The 23,582-nt window shown below is 40.9% G+C and overlaps 1 protein-coding gene across 2 annotated transcripts in view; it reads right to left on the bottom strand.

Moving 5' to 3' along the window:
- HBP1 (HMG-box transcription factor 1) overlaps positions 1-17,803 on the bottom strand; it is a 329,971-nt gene extending 312,168 nt beyond the window's left edge. Inside the window, exon 1 of one of the 2 annotated variants that reach the window (XM_069229842.1) lies at positions 17,707-17,803. In XM_069229842.1, coding sequence (XP_069085943.1) covers positions 17,707-17,715 — 9 coding nt within the window. In that variant the 5' untranslated portion in view covers positions 17,716-17,803. The remainder of the gene's footprint in view (positions 1-17,706) is intronic. The other variant, XM_069229841.1, reaches the window with a different exon arrangement.
- Between the last annotated feature and the right edge of the window lie 5,779 nt (positions 17,804-23,582).

The following is a 23,582-nucleotide window of genomic DNA, read 5'->3' on the forward strand; positions in this document are numbered from 1 at the left end:
AAAACTAACAAATAGGGTCCCATAGCTTTTGCGGGGAGTCGATTTCACGCAAATGTTTGGAACAAGGCCAGGTCTCAGCTTCCATCCTAAATTAGGACATCTGCAGTGAACTGGGTTACCCCACTATTTGTTCAAGAACCATGTCTGTTAAGCTAGGTATCCCTGTGCTATATTATAACTCAACATGCTTATGTATTATTGTTTTGTAAACAAATGATTCTGGTGCCGTAGGATGTTTTCATAGCAATCTTTAGATAATGAAGTTTGCTTTTATTGCAGGGATCTTAGGACTGGTACTATTGGAACTACTCCTCATTTGGACTTTGAGAAGTTTTACACGTTTTTTTATCAGAGTGAAATTATTGTATTATTTTGTATTGGTTTTTTTTACATGTTTTTAATCCCCATTTGCGCAAAATGTGTTTATATAATGTGTACTTTTTTAATCTATTATTTTATGTATACTTTGATGGTTGTGATAACCGAATAAAGAAGCTGATTGACTTGGGCCCCTGCCGCTTTCAACAGTTAAGTCATCTGTTGCAGCTTCCATCTACAGTCGTTGGTTGTCTTACAAAAGTCAGACCCACATAGAAAGAGACTGAGTCAACATTTACTGATGCAAATGGTCGGGCCCTTTTAAAGACTGCTTGTCATGATAGAAAGTTCCCAAAATAGGTCAAAATTGGCTGTGGCCTGTTAGCGTAAGTATTTGCCATTGCCCGGGCAGAGGGCAATCAATGTGCACACTGGGACTTCGACTGCCGGATGCAATCTGACAATTCTAGAAAGTATGTTGAAACAATTGGATAATAAATAACCAAAGGTTGACCCCTTCTCTCCCTTTAGGTACCCCTGTCATGGGGGCTATTTTCCACTCTGCTTGGGCACACAATTTAGCTTAGCTTGGGCCTTTGCCCTTTTACCTATATATGTGCTCTAATTTCGTTGATTTTATTTTATTTATTTAAGTTAGCCAGCTTTCAGCTGGGATGTTTTTATTTTCTAATCAGCTGTAACTTTGGGATTCTGCAAAAGCATTTTTATTATTGTTCTGTGCATGACATTTCACAATGTACCCCTGTCCAAAGTTGACAAGTCGGAGTACATGATAATCCAGATTGTAAACTCTTGTGGTGACAACTGCTATCAGTCTGATGCTCAGGCACTTACCAACATCAAGTCTTTACAGTGAACGGAAATATGTTTTCTTATAAAAGCAATGTGCCGGGCAAGGGACAGCAGGGAGGTAATTACAGCCAGGATTCCGTCCATGCTGCTTGCTATTTCATTGCTGACCTTGGCCCCGTCCCTACAGCTAACCCAAAGACGAAAGGCAGACCCCTATCCTTCAGGTAAAGGGGATGGGTGCTCCTTCAGGGATTCAGTACGGACAGATTGGGCAATCAGGCCTTGGAAAATCTACTCACCCACACGCTATGGAGAGTCATATTTTAACAGGTCCAGCTATTTTTAGGACCTACTCGCCCCTTCTGACTCACAACTCGCTAAAGAACATATGTTCTAGCCAGTCAGAAAGTAAAAGGGCAATAAAGATGCACTTTAAATCTTGTTCTTGTCACATCTGGTTTGTGTTCAGAGACAGAGGTCAAAAGTCAGTATGTCTTACAATTAATTTTCTTTCTGACTGCAGAGTTACAGGATTTTGTAATTTTTTTCCTAACACCCAACATTTAAATAGCTAAGTCAACTGTACAAACATTTCAAAATATATTTCAGTAGTTGTGAAAGCCCATTGTTTGTACTTCTATGTGATTCAAAAATTATTTTAATAGGAGGAAAACAAATCAGAACACTTTACTTGGTGCTGTGCAAAGAATAAATATGTATTCTGAAACCCAATTTTCACAGATTGTCAATACATTTTATTGTTTTATCAGTAAAGCTGCAAGGTAGTGGGGACCGTTTTTAGATGATTCTTGGAAATTTTCTGTCTGCAAGATAGTGTGCAACCACATCATGCTTTAGTAATCTATTTATTAAAAGTGAATGTTTAATTATCAACCTATAAATACTTCTGCCCTGGTAGTAATGCTATTAGTAAACTAAGAGGCAAGTAATAGATCATGTGTCCCCTTTATGTAGGACAGATGCTTTTTATACATGGACCAAACATTTAGTCTATTTAACCAAACAAATACTTTTTTTTTTTTTTAATACAGCACTCATATGTGAGAATGAGGAAAGAGGCAACTCTGTATTATAAAATATTTCCCTAGGATCACACAATTTGAGACCCTTTTATGGGTCAAGTATATTACAGGTATTGTCAAGTACATTATTCAAGTTACTGGGTCTGCAGGTTTAGTAGCATTTTTATTATTTTTTTAGGCCTGGCTATCACCGTTAAGCTCTGGCTTAGGAGTTAGGGGTGAGGTAGAGTTCATTTATTTATGTCATTTCAATATGTTGGAACTGTTTATTTTCTTCTCGCTGGTCACCACCATTCTAACACTGTTATGCCTCATTATCCTAATTATTGCTAGTTCATATATTTAATCATAGATTGCAGTCTTTTCAATAAAAGTATTAAAAACCATCCTGCATCACATTCTTTGCCTATGTGTGTGTGTATGAGACCTTTTGCCAACAAGAGAAAGGGGAGAGTCTTGTCAACTATGACTTTCCCTGGGAAGCCACTGAGAGGCATGTTTCAGACTGCCACAAATCGCCTTCTCTGTCATGTTGGGGTGAGGTGCTGCTAGCTATCCAGAAGGGTTTGCTGACAGCCGCCAACGCTGGGCTGAATTGACTCAGTCATCCACAACAGTGGGTCTGCTGCCTATAATCAAGCAGTCTTGTTCCATCAACTGGAGTCCTACGACACCCCCAGCACCCTGAGAATATTGCGGCATTGACAATTCGAGGTCCTCCAGTTTAGGCTGAACTTGCAGCAGTTGCGTTTCATGCTGCAGAGCTACCTTAGATGCCGCCATAGCCATCTCTTCTGTACCCACTACCCTTTGCTGTAGCTCGAGCAACTGAGAGGTCAAGGTAGAGAGCTTCTCAGTCATTTCTGAGAGTGCCTACTGTAGATGCACATTATCTGCTCTAGCCTCGGCGTAGTATTTGAAGCCAGTGATGGTTAGCTTGTATAAGTTCAATAACATTGGCTAACGATGGTTCTGAGTTATTGATGAGAAGAACAATCTTCTGCTCATGTTCAACCTCACTTAGTTATGGCGTTGGGTTGTGGTTATTCTGACTACAGCAGATGAGCTTCCCAGTAAAAATGTATCCTTAGCACCTCTTTAGCAACCATAGAGACACCAGGTGTCATATCTGGCACTACAGGAGTACCAAGATTAATATCAGCCAGGAGATCCTGCGTTTTCTTTATACTGGATGCCACAGATTGCCATACTTGCAGTTCAGAACTTAGCTTCCTAGTGAGGGTGCAATGAGAAGAGCAGCCTTTCTATTGCCCATTAACGTATAGGATTTTCCTTTCGTAGGGTTCCTAGTGCCTGGCTATTGATCAGATCAGCACCAAGGGTTAAGCAGTCAGTATGGCTGTAGGGTGGGGGGCAAACTGGCAGTTATTTTGCCCTGTCGACCTAGGGGATCAGGTCCAGCCCCACACATGTCGGGTACATTGGTCCCTTGGGGCCTAGCCAAATCCTGTGCAAATGTTTTATGCCTTTGTTATGCACAAAAGTTGCGAGACTCCCTGGGCTCGTTTGCTCTACAGCAGCAGTTACCTTTACATTAGTAACATTTGTACTATCCGTAGTATGAACATGCAAAATTGAGTTTTTATCAGCATAAGAAGATACACTGTCCCTATCCACTTGTCCTAAATAAAGGCTGCCAATCCGTGACAGTCATTAATATCTGCTGAACCGCCTGTTCTGAAGAATCAGGTAAATCAAACTCATCAGCTGATAGAGTTACAGGCTTTCCACTTGCAGATTTCAAATTACAGGTTGTAAATGTAACTTGTATAGCCCAAACGTCTTCTTGTGCCTTTGTTACTTTGTATCAATCTCTGGGGATGAGGGCAACCACCAGTGCTATATGTATTGGGGAGGTGCAGATAGAGAGCTAGTTGAACCACCCTTGGTGTCTCCAACTGCTTGCACAAGAGGCTCGACCGGAGGGAGAGTTGGGTGCTGCGGCCCAAGAAGATCCATAAGGGCTCCAGGATAATCAGCCAAAAGTATCAAAACTGAGCAGTTGATCTGTGAAGAGGATGCATGTTTCTCCTTGAAGGATCCTGCACCAATCCCAGTGATGCTCGGTTAACCACTGGTAGAGAATAATATTTGGTGCGCTGTGGTGTTAGTCAGCACCATTCCAATGATGCAGGCGATGAGGACCACATATACCCTAAAGAGCAGGAGCTCTTCCGAAAGAGTCTGGCCATACAGCAGCCATATGAAGCTTGTTGTTTCTGGTCTCCAAAGCCATGACCAGTGGGGCTACCGAAGGGTGAGGAAGAGTGGAAGAGCGGAGGATGAGCAGCTACACAGTTACAGCAGCCTCAGTCTGCCGCTATCTACCTCCCCCACTCCCCCCGAAGGCAACTAAAGGAGTACAGGGCTTAAGCTAGACCAGGTTTTAAGCAGCACCATAGTTAGAGGGCCTACTAGGCCGAAACTGGTCTGGGGATGTGATTGATGCTGTTTAGAGGTGAAATGGCGTGAAAGTCCCTACTGGAGTATGACCGTGGATGGTTTTGCACATAGCTAGTTCCTATTTGAGGTGGCATGATAAAATAAAAAAAAGATGGACTGATTTGCAGCCCAGAGTTATTACCAGTGACTGAAATTAATTCAAGCAAATCACCCATTGATTCTTTGTTGTCTTCAGAAAAGCAAGGGTATCAGGCCCAACAGCTCATCCACCCTACCCTCTCCACCACCTAATACACAAGAGGAAGATTATTCTGTTCAACAATGATGGATCAATAGAGAGCATAAAGTATGATAGCAACACCTTTCGGGACTCCAGTATGCCTGCTCAAAAGTAATTTACTCCACCTCTATGTTGATGAATACAAATTCAATGACTAAAACCAAATACATTATTGTTGATCTCCTGACGAAAACAGATAGACATTTAATTCATAAAAGAAACCAGGTTGAGAGAGTTGATGGCAACAATAATTCATGAAGCTATCCCACCGGGTTATAAAATGGCTACCAATACAAAACAAAAAAAAACAAAAAAGAAGACAGACTGACAACAGTCAGTAAGGAAACCCTAACCGTGAACAAAATGGAAGATGTTGTATTACACATTTGCAAAACCCTTATTAGATGCAACCTAGGCCTATATTCACCTGCAATTCCTTCTGCTCCACACTCCTTCATCCATCAGCGAAGCCTCCACAGAACTATTTTGGATGCACTTTCAGATCTATGAATTACACATTCCAAACTATTCAATCTTGGTGACCTTATCATCTGGTTTGACAAATCAAATATGCCTCAATCAAGGGCAATTCTATCAGGTCCGAACATGCTCAACCTATGGCAGATGGTCTCAGGACTCAACCACATAGCAGGTCATAACTTAGATGTCATCATTTGCAATCCAGAGATAATTATTCAAAGAAGAACTCCTGTCACATGGTCAGATCTCTTTGTCACCTTTTCTCACAGGATCCAAAATAAATATAATTTCTCTTCATGGTTTAACATACAGGCTTCTTGAACACACTGAACATGGAGGACTTGGAATCTCAAACTACAAACACCAAATTAGAGAGAACCTCAGTAGAAAAACTTTAAAAATAAATGTCATTTAAAAAACAAACGTTTGTTGGGAGAACGAAGATCTAAATAAGATAAAAGGATAAAACTCAACACTTTAATGCACCAGGTATAAATCCAAGAATCCTCAAGCAAAATGTGTCTGACAATAGAATGTACAAATCATACTTAAGTATGCCAAAGAATGAAAAACACATCCTCAAACTTAGTTGATGCTGCCAAATCCACTTTAAAAAAAAACTCCACAAAATTCTATTGGAATTCCTCAATCGAGAAAGCAGTCACGTTTCTGCTCCCATCTATCAATATTTATGCAATAAGTTAGCGGCCCATTACATAACCAAAGAGGACAAATTGAACTCACTTAGCATTCAAGAAATCCAGTTTGTTTCTTGAAAATACAACCTAAACAAGTTAGGTGGTAGAAATATTGTCATATGTTCCATCCTTTTAAGAAATTACAATGGAAACTTCATGATCTTGTAAAAGCCCGACTGCCTGTCCATTTGATCCTTGCCTGTGACAAATTTTCATAAAGATTCTTCTATCACAGATAGGCCTTAAAGAAAGCAAAAATTCAGCCATTACTATTCTCTGGACGTTTTCAAGGACTTAATGACAGCAAACCTTCAGACATCATTCAACAAAAAGAAATAATTAAAAATGTAAAAAATAAATACATGTGCACATGCAAGGCCCTAATTACAGACAAATCTCTAACGGAACTTTCCTTGAGAAACTAAAGAGCAGAATTTCTCAATATCTCAAAATTCATAGAAGAAACGTTTTTACTTTCAGACTAAAATTGGATTCCACCTAAAAAGAATTTCATCAGGGCTAATCACAATTCGTTATCCCTTAAGAAAATGGAATTGATAATCCTACTTCTATAACAGTAATAAGATGATTCCCATCACCAACCCCTTTCTTAACAATACAACATATAAGAAGAAGTTCCACAAGTATCTAACATAATACCTCTGCGCTTCAACATGAACATGCAACTGGTACCAGAGCTAATCAACAGCTTAGCACTTACCCACTACAATAAGGTGGATGACACGGATAATTCTAAAACTAAGGGAGCCCTATTGACATATGAAAAATCAAATCGTAACAGTTGCCTCATAGCAGAAGTCCAATGAATGGCACTGAATTGCTTCAATCTAAACACTTAAAAAATTGAAAACTCACCTGCAGTGAACAGAAAACTTATAAACCTTTATGCTTCTGGCAAGACAAACTAACACCTACACCAAAAATGCTAATGAGGTACAAAATATTTGTCTGGACATATTTTGCACCTTTTATGAACGGTCAATGACACTACCTGTGTAGGTCCACCTTCAACATCATGAAAAAAACAAATGGATTACCTCCAAAACAAAATCCACCAATAAAAACACTTCTATCAAAATTGGGTTATGCTAATGGACTGGATATCCCACTCAACTAAGAGGACGGCAAATAATTCAGACCTCAGTAGCAACACTCCTTCCACATGTAACAAAATGACTGGTGACAAAAAAAAAATAGTCATTCATGCAATTGTGCATCACTCACAGCCTGATACAGGGGTGTGGAATTTATTAAAATATCTACTTGTCCAGGGGACAGGTTGCTTCTCAAATCTACTTGTTCGGTAAAAAGATCTACTTGTCCCTTTGGTGCCATGTAGTGTGGCGACAAATTATGGCAGCAATTAATAGCCTCTCTGATTATGCCAGGGCTACTACCATAGTAGGGCTTGAATACTTGCAGTTTCAATCCCTACTGTAGCAATTTCCTTATTTTGCCACCTTTCTGCAGATCTGCATAATGGGGCTGGAGGAAGCAGTAAGCAATAGTTGCAGGGCTGGAATGCCTTTGAGTCTGCAAACCTACTAACCTGCATGTTTTAAAGATTTTTACCAGCTTCTCTCTAATATTTTCCCATAATAAGAAAGGTTGGACATTTACTCCTGACAATGGCAGAATTAGAACTTCTTCCAGGGTTGGGAAGAAAGTGGCTGGAGGGAAAATGAACTTGCAAATGCTCAATAGATTTTCACATGAGCAAATCTACACATCGTATTTACCCATGCTAAAATACAGTTCACAAATATTTTATAGGGGTACGACATATACCATGGGTGCACTTTTGTGACTTTCTTTAAGAATTTGGGGCCACATGTAGGTAGGTTCAGATTTGTGACCTGCAAATTGCGAGTCGCAAATCCGAATGTAGGATGGTGTCCTTGACACCATCTGTGATTCGCAAGGGCTTCGTAAATGCCCACATCATGAATAATCATGAGGTGGGTCGCAATTTGCGACCCCCTCGCGAATGGTGGCCTGCTGGAGACAGCAGACCACCATGTCTGTGACTGCTTTTCAATAAAGCAGTTTTTTTTTTGTAATGCAGCCCGTTTTCCTTAAAGGAAAACGAGATGCATAACAAAAATGAAATGTTTTTGTTTCATTTTTTCAGAGCAGGCAGTGGTCCGCAGGACCACTGCCTGCTCTGAAAAAATGTTTACAGTGACATTCACAATGGGGAAGGGGTCCCATGGGGATCCCTTCCCTTTTGCGAAAGTGTTAGCACCCATTTGAAATGGGTGCAAACTGCGATTGGTTTGCGCCCGCGTTCGCAGTCACAAAACAATCCTACATTGCACTGCGAGTTGCAATTAGGAAGGGAACACCCCTTACTAATTGCGAGTCGCAAACCCGTTTTGTGATTCGGTAACCAGGTTACTGAATCTCAAAACTGGGTTTGTGCATCGCAATGTGCTTTTTGCACGTCGCAAACAGCGAAAGTCGCTGTTTGCGACATGCAAAAAGCTACCTACATGTGGGTCTTGGTCTCTAATTAGGTCTGGTGTTAACAAAGACATTTTGTTTTTATTAAACTTCTATTTCTCTCTCTTTCGGCTGGCTTTACTGTGAGTGATCACATTCTGCTCTTCCATAAGGAGCATATTGCCACACAAAGTAGTTTTGTTCAGTGTCAGGAACTACAGTGGCAATCAGTGACGTAACGAAACTGGAGGGTGCCCCTTTGCAAAGAACATGGAGGAGCCCCCTCTCCAGACTCACTCAGGGCAGGTGCTATGCTGAAGGGGCAACCTGGAGGGCGGCTGCGGGGCCTTTGTTATGCCGCTGGTGGCAACGTGTGCTTTAAGAGTTCAAAACCTTTTGGGGGGGGTTTTGCCAATGTTTGTTACAATGTTGAGGGCCTGGTAGCTCCCACAACAATAAAGTGTTCCAAAAGCCATGTCAAAACAAGACATGCATTGATGAAACTAAAAGACTTATAAAAATATGTCAGATCAGCTGGCTTTGTCAGTGTTTGTTTATTTTCATGCTTCCCATAATCGTGTTGAAAATGGTTACACTGATTTTCCATTAGAAATATTTTTGGGAAATACTAGCATGCATCAACACATTTTACTAAATGACACTTCATTTGCATATAATCAGAGAGCATTCTGGGAGCATTATACTTGGCCTCTTAGCCTAAACTTTTCAATCATGTGTGTACACGTTTTTTTTATTTTGTACTGGAACCAACGTCAGTAGTGAAGTGTGACCTTAAAACATTTATTTACAGCACGCACCCTAATAATGAAGGCTTTCAAATGATGAACCATAAATACAAGTTCGAACAGCATTATCTTTTGGAAAAACATTACCTCAACTGCAGAGAGTGCCACTCTCTGTAAACAGGCAGCCAAAGGGTTTGTGCTGCAGGGGGTTGGGCCTACTTGTCCCAAGGACAAAGTAAACATAAAAACTTGTTGCCCTTGACCCCAAACAAGATGTCCCGGGCGTCGGGCGATAGGAATTCCACATCCCTGCTGATAAATAGCAAAGGCCCTAAACGTTTGCAGACAAAATTCAAATGTCTCTAACCCAGGAACTTATGTTCCACTCTAGCCTTGACTCTAACAATTCCAGCGTACAAGGGAAAAAAAGTTTTGGTGGCATTAATTTCTCTGTACCGGCTGCCAAATCATAAAATTCTCTACCAGCAAAAATATAAGTCACTGAGAACCATTTATAATTCACAGTAATGTTAAAGAGCTGGTCATTTCCAATGTAATTACTATAGTACATCGGAATGATGTGTCTGCATAGAGAGAAAATGCTGGATGATCTGTCTGACTGATGGCTATGCACTACTTGTCTAAGACCAATGGAGAGCACATCAACACTTTTTACAGACAAACGTCCTGCCAGACGACTTGTTCTAACATACCAGAAATCCCAGGCTTACCAAACTGGACAATATGGACAAGATATTCTCATAAAGAATTTGGAGACACATATGTATCAAACTAACTTTATTACAGTAATGACCACGACTCTTTTGGTAGTTAATCTTATTGCCCAACAGGGCACAATATAAAGAACATCACACCTACAATGATCACTGGTCCTTTAATCCAATGCATTAAAATGAACAGGACTTCTCTCTTCAAAGGCTGTCCCATCAACCTTTCCTCTCTTGCTCTGCACTTTAATCATCTCACACATCAAAAGACTTCAGTCTGTCTACCTACAACATTTTTCTAATTTTCAAGCTCACACGCATCGTCTAGCAGCAGTAACTGTCCAGCATCTCTAATGTAATGAATCACTTACATTTATAAATTTAACCTATCATTCTAATTTCAAAGCTAGACAATCCAAACAAAACAGTTTGTCAAAAGGAATCTTCAATCCACAAGAATCCTAAACCAATGCAAGCAATGGTTTTCATCTGAAGAGTACATATGGAAATCTTTATTAAAGTAATTAAATGAGTACCCACTAACCTAGTATACATAGAGTAGTGTCCTGCCCACCAAACAAACCAACTAAGTAGTCTCACCAGGAGTAATAATTACTACATAAATACATGTGCAGATGATAAATATATTTTATGAAACCCAATTGTCATAGATTGTGAATACACTACTTATTTTTATCAGTAAAGCTGCAAGTTAGTGGGAAGGTATCTGGCCATTTCTTGGAAATGTACTGTCTGTAAATGACAGCGCGCTACCACATCATCCCTTAGTACTATATTAAAAGTGAGTGGTTAAACATAAATTGGGAAACGCTTCTGCCTCTGCCCTGGTGGCAATGCTATCAGTAGACCAAGAGGCAAGTAAGGGATCATGTGTACCCTAAATGTGGGCTGTATTCTTAGGGCTTAATTTATGAGGCAGTCACGTAGTGCAGCGCAGCAAGTCACCTTGCTGCACTGAGTGACCAAGAAAGGACAGGAATGCGCTGTATTTAGGGCAATAGGGCGTATTCCTGTCCTTTCCCATGAACTGATGCACAATGGGCTGCCTAGCACCAATGCAGGTACCCTTGCACCATGGTGCAAGGATGCCTGCATTTCATGCAGGATTGTTTTTGTCCAGGAAGGGACACTTTCCTGAACAAAAACAATCCTGGGAGTTATATTCCTCTTTCTATGTGTGCAGCACAAAAGGAATGATAGTGAAAGAAGACAGGGAGAGAACAGTGAGGCATATCAATGGGGAAGGAAGGGAGACAGCTGCAGGGTCCTTTCATTCCTGCAGTTTACATTAATTGCTAGCTCTTCCAAACAGAGAGGGCAATGATGTATTGTGCTTGGATCACCAAGTAAAAACATTAACATGCATTAAATGCTTGCAATACTTGTGTACCTATCAAGTGAGTGCACAGTTGGAACAAATACTGTTATAAGCATCTAACGGTTAGCAAACCGCCAATGTAACACTAAAATAAAGGCTGGAGTACACTATAAACCTCGTCACAACCCTCTGGGTCAAAATCCTTGCCTCCGCCCCCACATTCTTCTGTGTCCTAGATCACAGATTCCTTTACTACAAACTAGAATTCAACAAATACAATCATTAAATTAGATACTTATGGGTATTGTCAAGGTAATATTTGTATCCCTATGTTAATGATGTCCAAACTTGCATTTATGGTTCATTAATGCAGTCTTCATTATCAGAGTGAGAGCGCTAAGGAACTTTTGTAAGCTTGGACTGCACTACTGACAGTGGTTCCAGTATAAAAATGTAAACACACATATGCAAAGTTTACCGATATGAGGCTACATACAATGTACCCAGGATGCTCTCTGATTAGAGGCAACTTTTTGTAGACGCGTCAATACCAGATTGATGAGTTTTTGCTTCCCAATTGTATGTTCACAAAAATGCAACTATGAAAAAAACATTTTGCTAAACCCCAATTAAATTTTAGCTACGGTTTTTGAAGCATCATCATTAAAATGTGTTCATGCATGATTCATACACAATGGAAAAAACAGCACAGCCAGTTTCAACAATATTATGGGGAACATGAAACTAAACAATCATTGGCAAAGCCAAAAGGTCTGACATTGGCAGCCAGCCTTTGGTTTTGTCAATGCTTGTCTTGTTTTTACATGTTTTTTGTAAAACTTTATTGTTTTGGGGGGCTGCCAGGCCCACACCATTATAACAAGCATTGTCAAAAACCAGCAGCATGTATTGGTCTCAAAAAGCACATATTACCAAGCAGACACTGGCAATGAACAGAACTACTTTGTGCGCCAAAATGGTCCTTGTGAAAGAGGAGAATGCTGTCACTCACACTGAAGCTAATTTAAAGACAGAATTTTAATTAAAACAAAAGGTTTTTAGTTAACTCAAGACACAGTTAGGGATCAAATTCTTAAAAAATAAAGTCACAAAAGTGCACCTATGTTATATGCCCTTGCATTGGTACAGAGTTACAATTTTCATGAATTCACAATAATTTACAGAAGTAGGCCAAGAAATTGTACTCCTAGAAAATATTTCTGAACTGCATTTTAGCACGAGCAAATATGCATGTGTAGATATGCTCATGCGAAAATCTGTTGAACGTATAAAAGTTCACTTTCACTCCAAATCACTTTTTTCCCCACCCGTCGAAGATGTTTTACTTCTGCCCTTGTCAGGAGCACATTTCCAACTTTTCTCAGTATGGGAAAAGATTTAGAAGAACTGGTGAAAACACCTAAACATGCAATATGTCTGCACAGACTCTAAAGTGCATTTCAACCCTAGAACTACTGCTTAACACTACCACTAATCCTAGTATGTATATCTGTGGAAAGGTAGCAAAGTGCAGGAAATTCTGGAATTCAAACCCTACTATAGTACAAGCCCCGGCATATTCAGAGAGGCTACTATCATAGCTGTTACATAATGAGATTGCTGCTGTACTTTATCACTGCACTACTTGGCACAAAGGGACAACTGGATTTTTCAACAGGACAGGTAGATTTATGAAGCAACCTGTCTCATAGACAAGTAGATATGTTATTCAATTCCTCACCACTGCAGTGTGTAATGTTGCAAACGTTATCTATCTGAAAATCATAATGTACAGACTAAATATAAAATAGCATTATTAACTTCAATTGGGAGCCTCCTTGCAATCACTCACAAACCAACTTGTATGATTCTGTGAACATCTAGAATGTTTTGCAGCAGACTCAGGAATAATTATTGGCATCTTAGTAATATAACTTCATTAACCCAGGTTATTAAAGGTTCAAACCAAAACTGTTTGTGGGTAAAATCAGCATTATGGTTCTCAAATGAGATAAGTAAGCAGCTCAATATAGTACTAGATTGCAGTCAATATATATCATTAACATTCATTTTACACAAAATAGCAGAAACCTTATGCATGCTCCCATTATCTCAAAGGAACAAAATGTGTCTGTCACGTAAATACCAAAAAAGCACTCATGCTACACAGGTGCTGCAGTAATGTAATATAGACAGCAGCCACAGATCTACCCACAAGTAAATTTGAGGACTAGGTATGCTTGTGTATTCATTTGTATACCAGCACGATGGAGGCCTGGCAATCACCTAATGTTTCCTGTAATTCTGAACAATTTTACAAAAAGCAAGTTGCCATTGTTAACTGCGTACACTGCTTGTTTGCATTCATTAACAATCGTATTTACAGTACACCTTTAACAGCATTTAAACATGGTTTATCACAGCTCACGGAAAGACAGCTGTGTAAAGATATACAAATTGCCAGTAGTGCTCACCCCAAGCCAAAAATAAGAGCTACCCCTATGAAAAAGATGATTAGGGTTAGGAGAAAGTGTAGCACAGGCATAGTTTTCCAAGAGTCTCATTTGATTTAAAGCGTGGATTTCATAAGAGAGGGCATGATAAAAAGGAGTGAACTCGGGCTAGGAAGAAAGTTCCTCAAGAAAGCTTGTTTAACCCCTGGACCAAAACATATGAACCAAGACTAAAACTGATCAACGTATCACTTATTATAACAAAAATAGATCTAAAGTGAACATATATTAACGACTGACATTTGCTGACAAGTGACCCAATTACAAGCAAAAATAACTCAATATGGTCAAACATCTCATTCAGGCATGGCGCTATGATTAAAAATCTAATCTACCACAGCTATTCACCTCAAAGAGATAAAAGAAACTGGTTAACTGATAATAGGAGAAACTCCCATAAGTACTGCGCCTGTCAAGTTGGCAAATTCACAACTGAGAAATGTGTAAAAACGTAAATTTAACAGAACGTAGCCCATTTGCAACTTTAGTAACTTTTGTAAAAGGAGTATTGAACTTTCTAATACGTAAATGTAAATAAATATATGTAGGTAGCAGACCTTTATGTGAGAATTCATGAACTGTAAGAAACAAGGACCTTGGCTATCCAGTAGCAACTCGCTACAGTGAGCAATCTAACATAACTGAGACCAAATTTCAAGAATTAGACCATGAAGGGAACTACCCAATTGGGTAGGTAGGGGAGGGTATATGGAACTTAATATTACTAATGACAGAAACAATGCAGATTTAGGCTCCAATTACGAGTTTGGTGGGCGGAAAAGGCCGCCCGCCAAACTCCTGCAGTCAGGAGACTGCCAGCGCGCTCTCCTTCCTGCCGGCCCTATTATGAGTTTTGCACTGGGTCAACGGCCAGAAACTGTTTTCGCCAGGCGGGAAACACACAACAACATTGACGCCGGCTGATAATACAAGCAAAGAGCTGGAACAACCTCCCCCTGCACTTCAGACAAAGCCTGTCGCTTACCATCTTCAGGAAGAACCTCAAGACGTGCTCTTCAGGTGATGTCGCCCCCCCCCCCCCAAAACCTTGAGACCCTCACAGGTGAGTAACCGCACTTTACAAATATTGATTGATTGAATGACTAGTTCAATGGAGTGAATGGCCCAATTAGCAGTGAGACAACTGCGTGCTTTTGTCTGTTCGCCCCAGTAGGTTGCATTGACAGATATGGCATAAAGAGGTTGGGGTCACTGTTTTCCTCAACCTCAGAAGAGTAGAGAGACTGCATGAGCAGGAACCGGTTTCCAGAATGCACAGGTAGAGTTTGCTGCGATTGGCCAGACTGGTTGAGAGGTGTACGTTTTCCGTATGTTTGCTGCATGACTACAGGTCGAGACTTACTATGGTCTGTTGCATCAGGGATCACCTGTTACCCTGGTGCAGGAACTTGTGACTGACCTCATATCTAACTCGTGTTTTATGCTGTTACTTAGAGACACACGCTGGTGTGACTCTTCCAAGTTAGCCCTCTTACCTAATGAGCCTTGAAAAAGTCACCTGTTTTGACGAAACACGTGTTGGTTGTGATGGTGGTATTACACTCATCTTATTACTATGATGTCCATATCTACAGATTAAAAGGAACCTACTACAACCAAACTCATCTGGATGACTGGTTAATCACAGTCTATTTCCGAGTGCTGCGGTTTCTTTGATAACGACTTGCACAGTGTTTTCTTCTGAACACCATATTATGCTTTTGGGTAGTGGAGCATACCTTGCCGCTTAGCACCGTGTTCTACCCTACTTTGGACAGCCATCAACACGAACTATCACTGATTGCACTCTTATAACTTTCAGGAGGTGCACCCCTTTAGACCTCCACTACCCTTTCCTTTCTCTGCATATTGGTTGAAAGGTGCTAGTCTGGTCCAGAGTTTGAAAGAAAGAACGCTTCTGTGAAAGTGCAGCTTCTCAGACAGCAATGTGTGTTCAATCCTGAGATCCCTGCATATAAGGTAATCCCTTCAGGGCAGGAATAGACCCAGTAGAACAAAAGGTCCATAACGAGCTATTGGAAGATGGTCCTCTGGGGTGACCTTCTCCACTGATGCTCTGATGATCTAGACTGACCTTTATCTGATGCTAGAACGGAACACTAACTATGCAACACGTATGGATCACCAAAAAGAACCACATAAAGTGAGGATGGGCCTGGGCACCCTTTTGTTTGGAGTGAGTGATGTAACATTAGAACCTTTTTACAGGCCGGGGCAGCTTGCTGGTGGCCCCAGCTGGGTAGTCGGAGTCTCACGTACAGGCTTTCCCTTGTAAATTGTCAGCTAGAGAAGGACGCTCTCACAGGAGGCACCTCTGGAGAGGACCGCACAACACTGAGCCTTATACTTCTACGGCCAACAGAAACTACTAAGAGACGCCATTGTGACTATTTATTCAGAAAGTAGGGAACTTTGTTTTTACACCCCGATATAACCTGGAACTGAAAAGTTATGAGAGACTTGGAAGAGGCTCACTTTAAAGAGATGTTTTTTTTTCCATCGGATCAGAGAAGCCTTATGCTTAACGACAAAAATGTACATATACAGAAGTTTTCAGATGGAATTAAACCATTAAAGACACCAATGGCAAACGACAGCTTCGGTATCAATTTCTCATTTTTTTCAGCATTAATATATCTTAATTGGGCACGGAGAGTCAAGCTTGTCATATGAGCAGATACCACTGTTTTGTGTGGCTAGTCCCTAACACACAATGAAACAACTGCAGAAGTGTGTCTCTGTAGACTATACATTTCACAGTTGTTTTGACAGCAGCTTAAAAGTATTGTAAATGTTTTGAAGTCACCGTGTTTTTTTCAATACTAAGACATCAGATTACCGTTTGGTCCTGATCAAAGGAAAAAGGTATGTAATGGAGTAACGACTAAAAGCTCAACTGTCAGAAAACAAATGAAGGGAAAAATTATCTAAGAACGGTCTATCACTGGAAGTCTAGTGCCAATTGAAGAGTTCGAGAAAGAGGAGGTGAGGAAGATCGGTTCAGACCGTGCTTTGTTACTTTCTTACACATATCTAGAGCTACACCCTTTTAAGTGAAAAGCGCTCCTAGAACGGTTTGACTTCCCTTTCAGATACCTGGCATGTTGCCTTTTTCATTTCAAAACACAACATGAGCGTTTGAAGTTGCAAAATAAAAAGCAACAGGACCGAGCGAGATACTTTAGTGTGACATGGGCAACTAAAGAGCTCGACGGTCACTCTCATACAGAACTACTGAGTTCACAAATAGGGCGCTGTTCCTTCAAACAGGCAGCGCGCAATGGTTTATCGAGTAATTCAATTGATATACGGACTAAGGATGAGATGACGAATGTTAATCTTTCTTGTTGTGCACCAATTTACATAGATCGGAAACCCGAAGAAGACAAAAGAAAAATGAATCATTCCTACGGGCGATCTTCAAATATCAAGGCAACTGTAGAATAAACACAGCTGCAATTGTGTCCAACACAAGCGGCGTTAGATGAGCAGATACAACAGACAAGGGACAAACAGATGGCACCGGTTCAGTCAGTCTTTATGCTGCGCAAATTGCCGTGGCAGATTTACGACAAAACGAAAGCGGCACTCGCATTAACAAATGAAACAGGCCCCAGAAAGCGCTGCCCAAGCCCTGCGCTCACTACCCAGCACAGAATAGGCAGTTTTAACGTTCACCGGCGCCAAATGAATTGCGCAGGTTATACGGCTTGGGCATACGTCGAAATCATCCTGGTTACAGTTTTCATGTCAGTTTGTGGAATCGTGGGTGAGGAAATCAAGAATCTCTATGAGTTAAAGCAAGCGAGGAACTAAATTGACCACCCGTCCGTTACTTACACGGGCCATCCGTAAATCCAACTCAACGTCCGTTGTTTGTTATCGATCTTTTGACGGACGACATTTGCTTTTGTGATTTTAGTACTTCCGGGTCGCATGAGAGCCAATCCCATTGCTGAATATAATCTTCCATTTGTCTCAGGGTGGGAGGGACTCATAATACATAAGGCGATCTAGGATTGGAGGATTGTCAGCACTTTAACAAATCCAAGTGTAGTGTACAGAATTCGGAAGTGCTTATTGGTTGTGGAGTCCGCACGTGCTTTTGTGGTGGGTAAGCACTGTGTTGAGGCACTTTGGGACATATGGCAAGCGCTGCTTAAACTTTGCGGGTGGGTAATATGGGATGGAACAGTCACTGGCGTTGCAGTAGGAGTTGAGTTGAGGCCGTGCCACCAGTTCGTTCCCTGATTCAGCTTGAGATGTAGGAGCGCACTGAAGGGGAGGGAGGCTTTGGGTGATGATAACAGTGGCAGAAGGAAGTGAGGCGCTTCGGAGCAGGATTGGCTCCGGGTGGCGAGATTGAGTAATCGTCGGACACTGTTCTCGGCTGCTGATCATGTGACTGGCCGGTCAGTTCCCAACTGACTGTCGGCCCGCGGGTGAGCTAGCTGTGGGTGCCTGGATTGAGTTGTTGTTGTTTCCTGAAGAGTTGCGGTTGTGTAGTATTATGCTGTTTATGGTTTCTGAAACGTTAACAGGGGTTGTAAGTACGTTAAGGCTGTGTTTAACCCGCAATGTGTTTCATTGGTTCTCTGTGGTACATGTTATTGACTGTGGAACGGTTGCGCTGTATGTAGACTCTGTCAACGGCAGTTGCAGGGCACTTCAGGGTTAGCCGGTTGCAGTTCAGACGTGCGCCGAATTGTAGGTAAATACATTACATTTTGTACTTAAAGATGTTGAGTGGACTTAAATCTACAGGCTCGTGCTGTGCAATGGCAAATAAAACACCTAACAGTGTTCGTAGTTTTGTGCCTAAACTGGTCGGCTGTATAGTGGTTTAAATATGTCAGGCCCACATCATCACTGACCGCGACACCATATCCCTTAATATAAAATTAAAAACAGGCAGCTTTCTCATATTCCCAAACTGTGGGGGAGGCATGTCAAACGAAAACATAGGGTAAAACAAATCGACAAAAACAAACTTATAGATACTGTGACACTGGTCCAGCTCTTCTTTCGTTCAGGCTAGGTGGACCATCTCACTCTAACTCAAAGTCCATGTATCTCTTTGACGGTGCAGTATTGGAGATCAAGTAAAATCTTTATAAACTGCAACATTCGGTCAGAGCTTGGGATGGCTGGTCATTTTCCGCTGTGAGTATAGGTCAAGGATCAACTGGGCGAAATCACACAACGAGGGTAGAGACTGAAAACGCTTTATTTTCTTAAGATGAAGAGCAGCCCAACAACCACCTGACTGCTCTCTGCTCCAACTGTCACTGTGACATACTCTACATTCTATCACATTCAACATTCTATATATCTACATTCTGCTTAAAGCAAACTATGATGTCGCATATCGTACACGTCCCCCTTCATTAGCAAAAAATAATACTCAAAACAAAGAGAACTGAAGACTTAAAAATAAAAAGCTTGCTAAAATACAAAACAAATACAATACATAGGTTAGAATCAAAACTGTACATCTCTCAATTTCATGAGCATGTTCTTGGTTCTAGGACATTAACCTTCTGTCCTTCATCGATCACATTGTTAATAAATTGCTGAGAAACATCCCCATTTTTCTTTATGCTTGTTTGACATGAGTCAGGTCATTGGAATCAGCGAATCCTACACATGTATCTTTGTGTTCACCACTACTTGTTGCTCTTGTGCTGTTAAATGCCCCTTCAGAACATGTGGTTTTATCAAATACATTACCCAATTCAGTTCTTCTGTCCTAATTGGTGTTGTTGAAATCAGCCCATGTTCACATAAGGATCACTGTGGTCACCATCCTTTGATCCTTGACTCCTCATCAATGCATTTTTTAACCACACAGAAATTCTCCTGAAATTCCATATCTTTTTATCTTCTACTCTTAACAGCCTTACTAAAATCTTCCACAACTTTTACATGATCAGACCATTGAGCCAAACTCTTACTAAACATACCACTCATCTTCACCTTTAATATATTGTCAACTTTCAACTTGGAACATGCAGATGTAGCTTTCGATCCCCTTCTACACATCTTCTCTTGATATGTTTTAACTGCCTCCCTAATCTTAGCAAAGTCTATATCCACATCATCAGCATTCTTCCCTGTCAACCACCACAGCACTAACTTCGAACCTGGCTTCCTTCCATGCAACATTTTAAACGGGGAGAAACCTGTGATAGAATTAGGCGACTTCCTGTATGTTAATAATGTAGCCTTTAAAGATTTTAGCCAAGATAATCCACTCTTTCTGGATAATTGAATTGACTCTTTAACCACCCTGCTAAAGTGTTGTACTTGACCATTGTCCCGTGGGTGATAATTTGACACACTCTTATGTAAAACTCCACATCTTTAAAAAAAAAAATAACTGTCCATTTCTTGACTTACAAATTGAGGACCATTGTTGGATATTAGTTCCTCAGGTACCCCTTCACGACAAAAAATATGATCCAAGAATTCTGTAATGTGAGTGGATGTAACCTTCTCCACTATTTTCAGCTCCGGACATTTAGTGAAATAATCAATTACAACTATGGCGTACGCATCCTTACTTGATAGTGTACAGAACGGACCCAACATATTCACTCCCAACTTCCGCCAAGGTCCTTTAGCAAATTCAGTAGGACCTACATCGACTGCCAATGCTCTAGCTGACTTGCCATTACTTGCACATGGTTTACGTTCTCTCACCCAGTTATCAACCATGCCATCAATTCCAGGCCACCATTAATACTCTCATATCCTCCTTTTTATGGTAGACATTCCCATATGACCTTCGTGTGCTAACATTAAAATGTATTTTCTTAAATTCCATGATGAAACTATTTTGTCACTTCTAATGACTATACTATCAGTTATCATTCATGCCTCTTTCACTTTGAAAAATGAAACAGCTTCTCCAATCAACTTCCTCTCTACTGGCTAACTATTGCTCAAGTAAGTCTGAACTTCTCTCGAAACATTATCACTACACATAGCTTACTCCCACCTTTCTTCAGATATAGTATTTACCCCATTATTATCACATATAAGTTAAATGCATCTAAGGTAAATGCCACATCACATTCTACTTCTACTTCACATTCTACTTCCACATCACATTCAATTGCTCTTCATCCGCAGTGGGAAACCAGGACATACAATCACAGGGCATGAAAAATCATAAAAATTTTACTAGACCTGCCGGTCGAGTAACTCAAAAAATCTACCCGACCTAACTGTAATGTACTTGACCTGTAAACGGGTCTCAAATTGTGTGATCTTAGGCAAATAGTTTACAGAGTCACCTTTTCTTCATTCTTGCATATGATTGCACCTTCAAATATGTGAGCTTGGTATTTCTGCAATAGACAAAACCTCTTTTGTTTGATTAAGTAGACTAAAGTTTGCTGCATGCATCACAAGAATCTAGCCCACATACCCACGACGTCTAGCCCACATAACCCAGGATTTCTTTTAGTTTACTAACAACATTGCCATCAGGGCAGGAGTGTTTCTCAGTTTGTTTAAACACAAAATTTTAATAAATATAGTACTAAAGCATGATGTGGTAACATATTGTCATCTGCACACAGTAACTTTCTAAGAAATGTCCAAAAACCACTCCACTAACTTGCAGCTTTACTGATAAAACTATATAGTGCATTAACAATCTGTGAAAAATTGGTTTCAGAAAACATATCCTTTGCACATCAACACGTAAAGTATTCTGATTTGTTTTCATCCTATTAAAATATTTTTTTCATCACACAGAAATATAAAAAAGTGCTTTCCAAACTACTGAAATATATTTTGAAATGTTTGCATAGTTGACTTAGTCATTTAAATGTTGTGTGTTAGGAAAAACCTGACACCCTATATCCTTTTATTTTACATTCTAAGCAACAGGTCACACAGTTCACCCTTCAAAGTCCTGGAACTCTGCAGTGAGAAGGAAAATTAATTGTAAGAAAACCTGACTTTTGACTTCTGTCTGTGAACACAGAGCAAATGTGACATAAGAACAAGATTTAAAGGCATCTTTTATTGCCCCTCCACTTTTCAACTGAACAGAACACCTGTTCAGTGTCAACTCACCAGAAGGGGCGAGTAATTCTTAAAAATAGCTCGACCTGATCAATTAAGACTCGCCAATGTGAGTTGTTGAGTAGATTTTTCGAGCCCTGAATCAGCATACACATTCACGCGACCAGGTACATATTCCACAACAGACTGGTATTCTTGTGACTTGGCTGCTAATCTTGCTAATAGAGCAGTCAACATTCTGACACTGGCAGCCAACATATTAACCAATGGTTTATGGTTTATCGTTGGTTCTTAAAACAAATTTCATGTCCCACAAAAACTGACAAAAATGTTGCTCTGCCCAAGTACAGGTCAACAGTTCTTTCCCAATAGTGGAATAATTGTACTCCAAATTCTTCAGTGACCTGGAAGCATATGAAACTATCCATTCTTCCTGTCTATCTTTTTGTACAAGCACTGCTCCCAATCCTACTCCACTGACATCTACTGATATAATGCAGTGTTTCCCCGCCACATAGTATTTTAAAAATGGTGCACTGACAATTCCTTTTTTCAACGATTCAAAAGCTACTTGTTGTTCAATGCACCATTCAATTTTTTATTTTTTTTTGATAAAGAAATTTTTATTGATTTTGCAAAAAAGTAAAACAGTGGTACATACATGTAACTAGGCGCCAACGGGCAACGAACAGTGGTCAATCCCAAGTCCCAGACAACACGTTGAACGAGTAGGTTGTGTACCTCCCTGTTGGAGTGTCTCGTGAATGCTTCAACCCATTATGGGGGGGGGGGGGAAGAGGGGCTTGTTCCGGCTCTCCCCAGTGTTGAGCCGGTCAATAGTGCAGGGAGGTTGAATGTTGCGGCCTCCCACTTCCCCCACACCTTATTATATTTATTCGGGCACCCTCTAGCCTCATATACGAGTTTTTCACGCTGAGCACACCAATCCACCCCTCGCCTCCACTTAGTCAGGTGCGCTTTTGGTTTTCCAGTCTGTCATTATGTCTCTTTTGGCCACTAGGCACGCCACCCCTAGAAAGGTTTGTTCCGCTCTCCTCAGTCCAGTATCTCCCATGATCCCCAGCAGGAGTGGCATTGGTGTCAACCCCATGTCTACCTGCAAGACCGCTGAGATCTCCCTTGTGACCGCCCTCCAGTAGGCTTTAATAGTTGGGCATGTCCATACCATGTGGAAGAAATCAGCATCCGGGATCCTACAACGGGGGCAGTCAGCTGTGGATCGGAGACCTGCTCTGCCTAGTTTGGTGGGTGTAAGGTAGGCCGCATGGAGATAGTAGGTCTGAATTAGTCGGAGACGAGTCGTCATCGTTAAGGTGTGTGGAGCTGTCAGTGCCTCGTTCCAGTCCACCTCTTCCATAGGACCCACCCATCCCTCCCATCTCTGACGAAGCCCTCCCAGGGAACAGGCAGTGATGGCGATTAACGTGCGATATATCTGGGAGACGCCTCCCCTACCCAGGTTCCCCATCAGTGCTCTCGCCTCCATAGGGCTATATTCAGGTATGTTGTCCCCTGTCTGGACTTGTGTCAGTAGGGCGTGGCGGATCTGGAGGTATTTATGGAATTGCGTCTTGTTTAGTGAAATGATTTTCTGGAGGTCTTCAAAGGAACGCATGTGTGAGCCATCCCATACGTCGCCCAGTAAAGAGATACCTATG

The sequence above is a fragment of the Pleurodeles waltl genome, chromosome 4_1 (assembly GCF_031143425.1).
Source record: "Pleurodeles waltl isolate 20211129_DDA chromosome 4_1, aPleWal1.hap1.20221129, whole genome shotgun sequence".
Lineage (NCBI taxonomy): Eukaryota > Metazoa > Chordata > Amphibia > Caudata > Salamandridae > Pleurodeles > Pleurodeles waltl.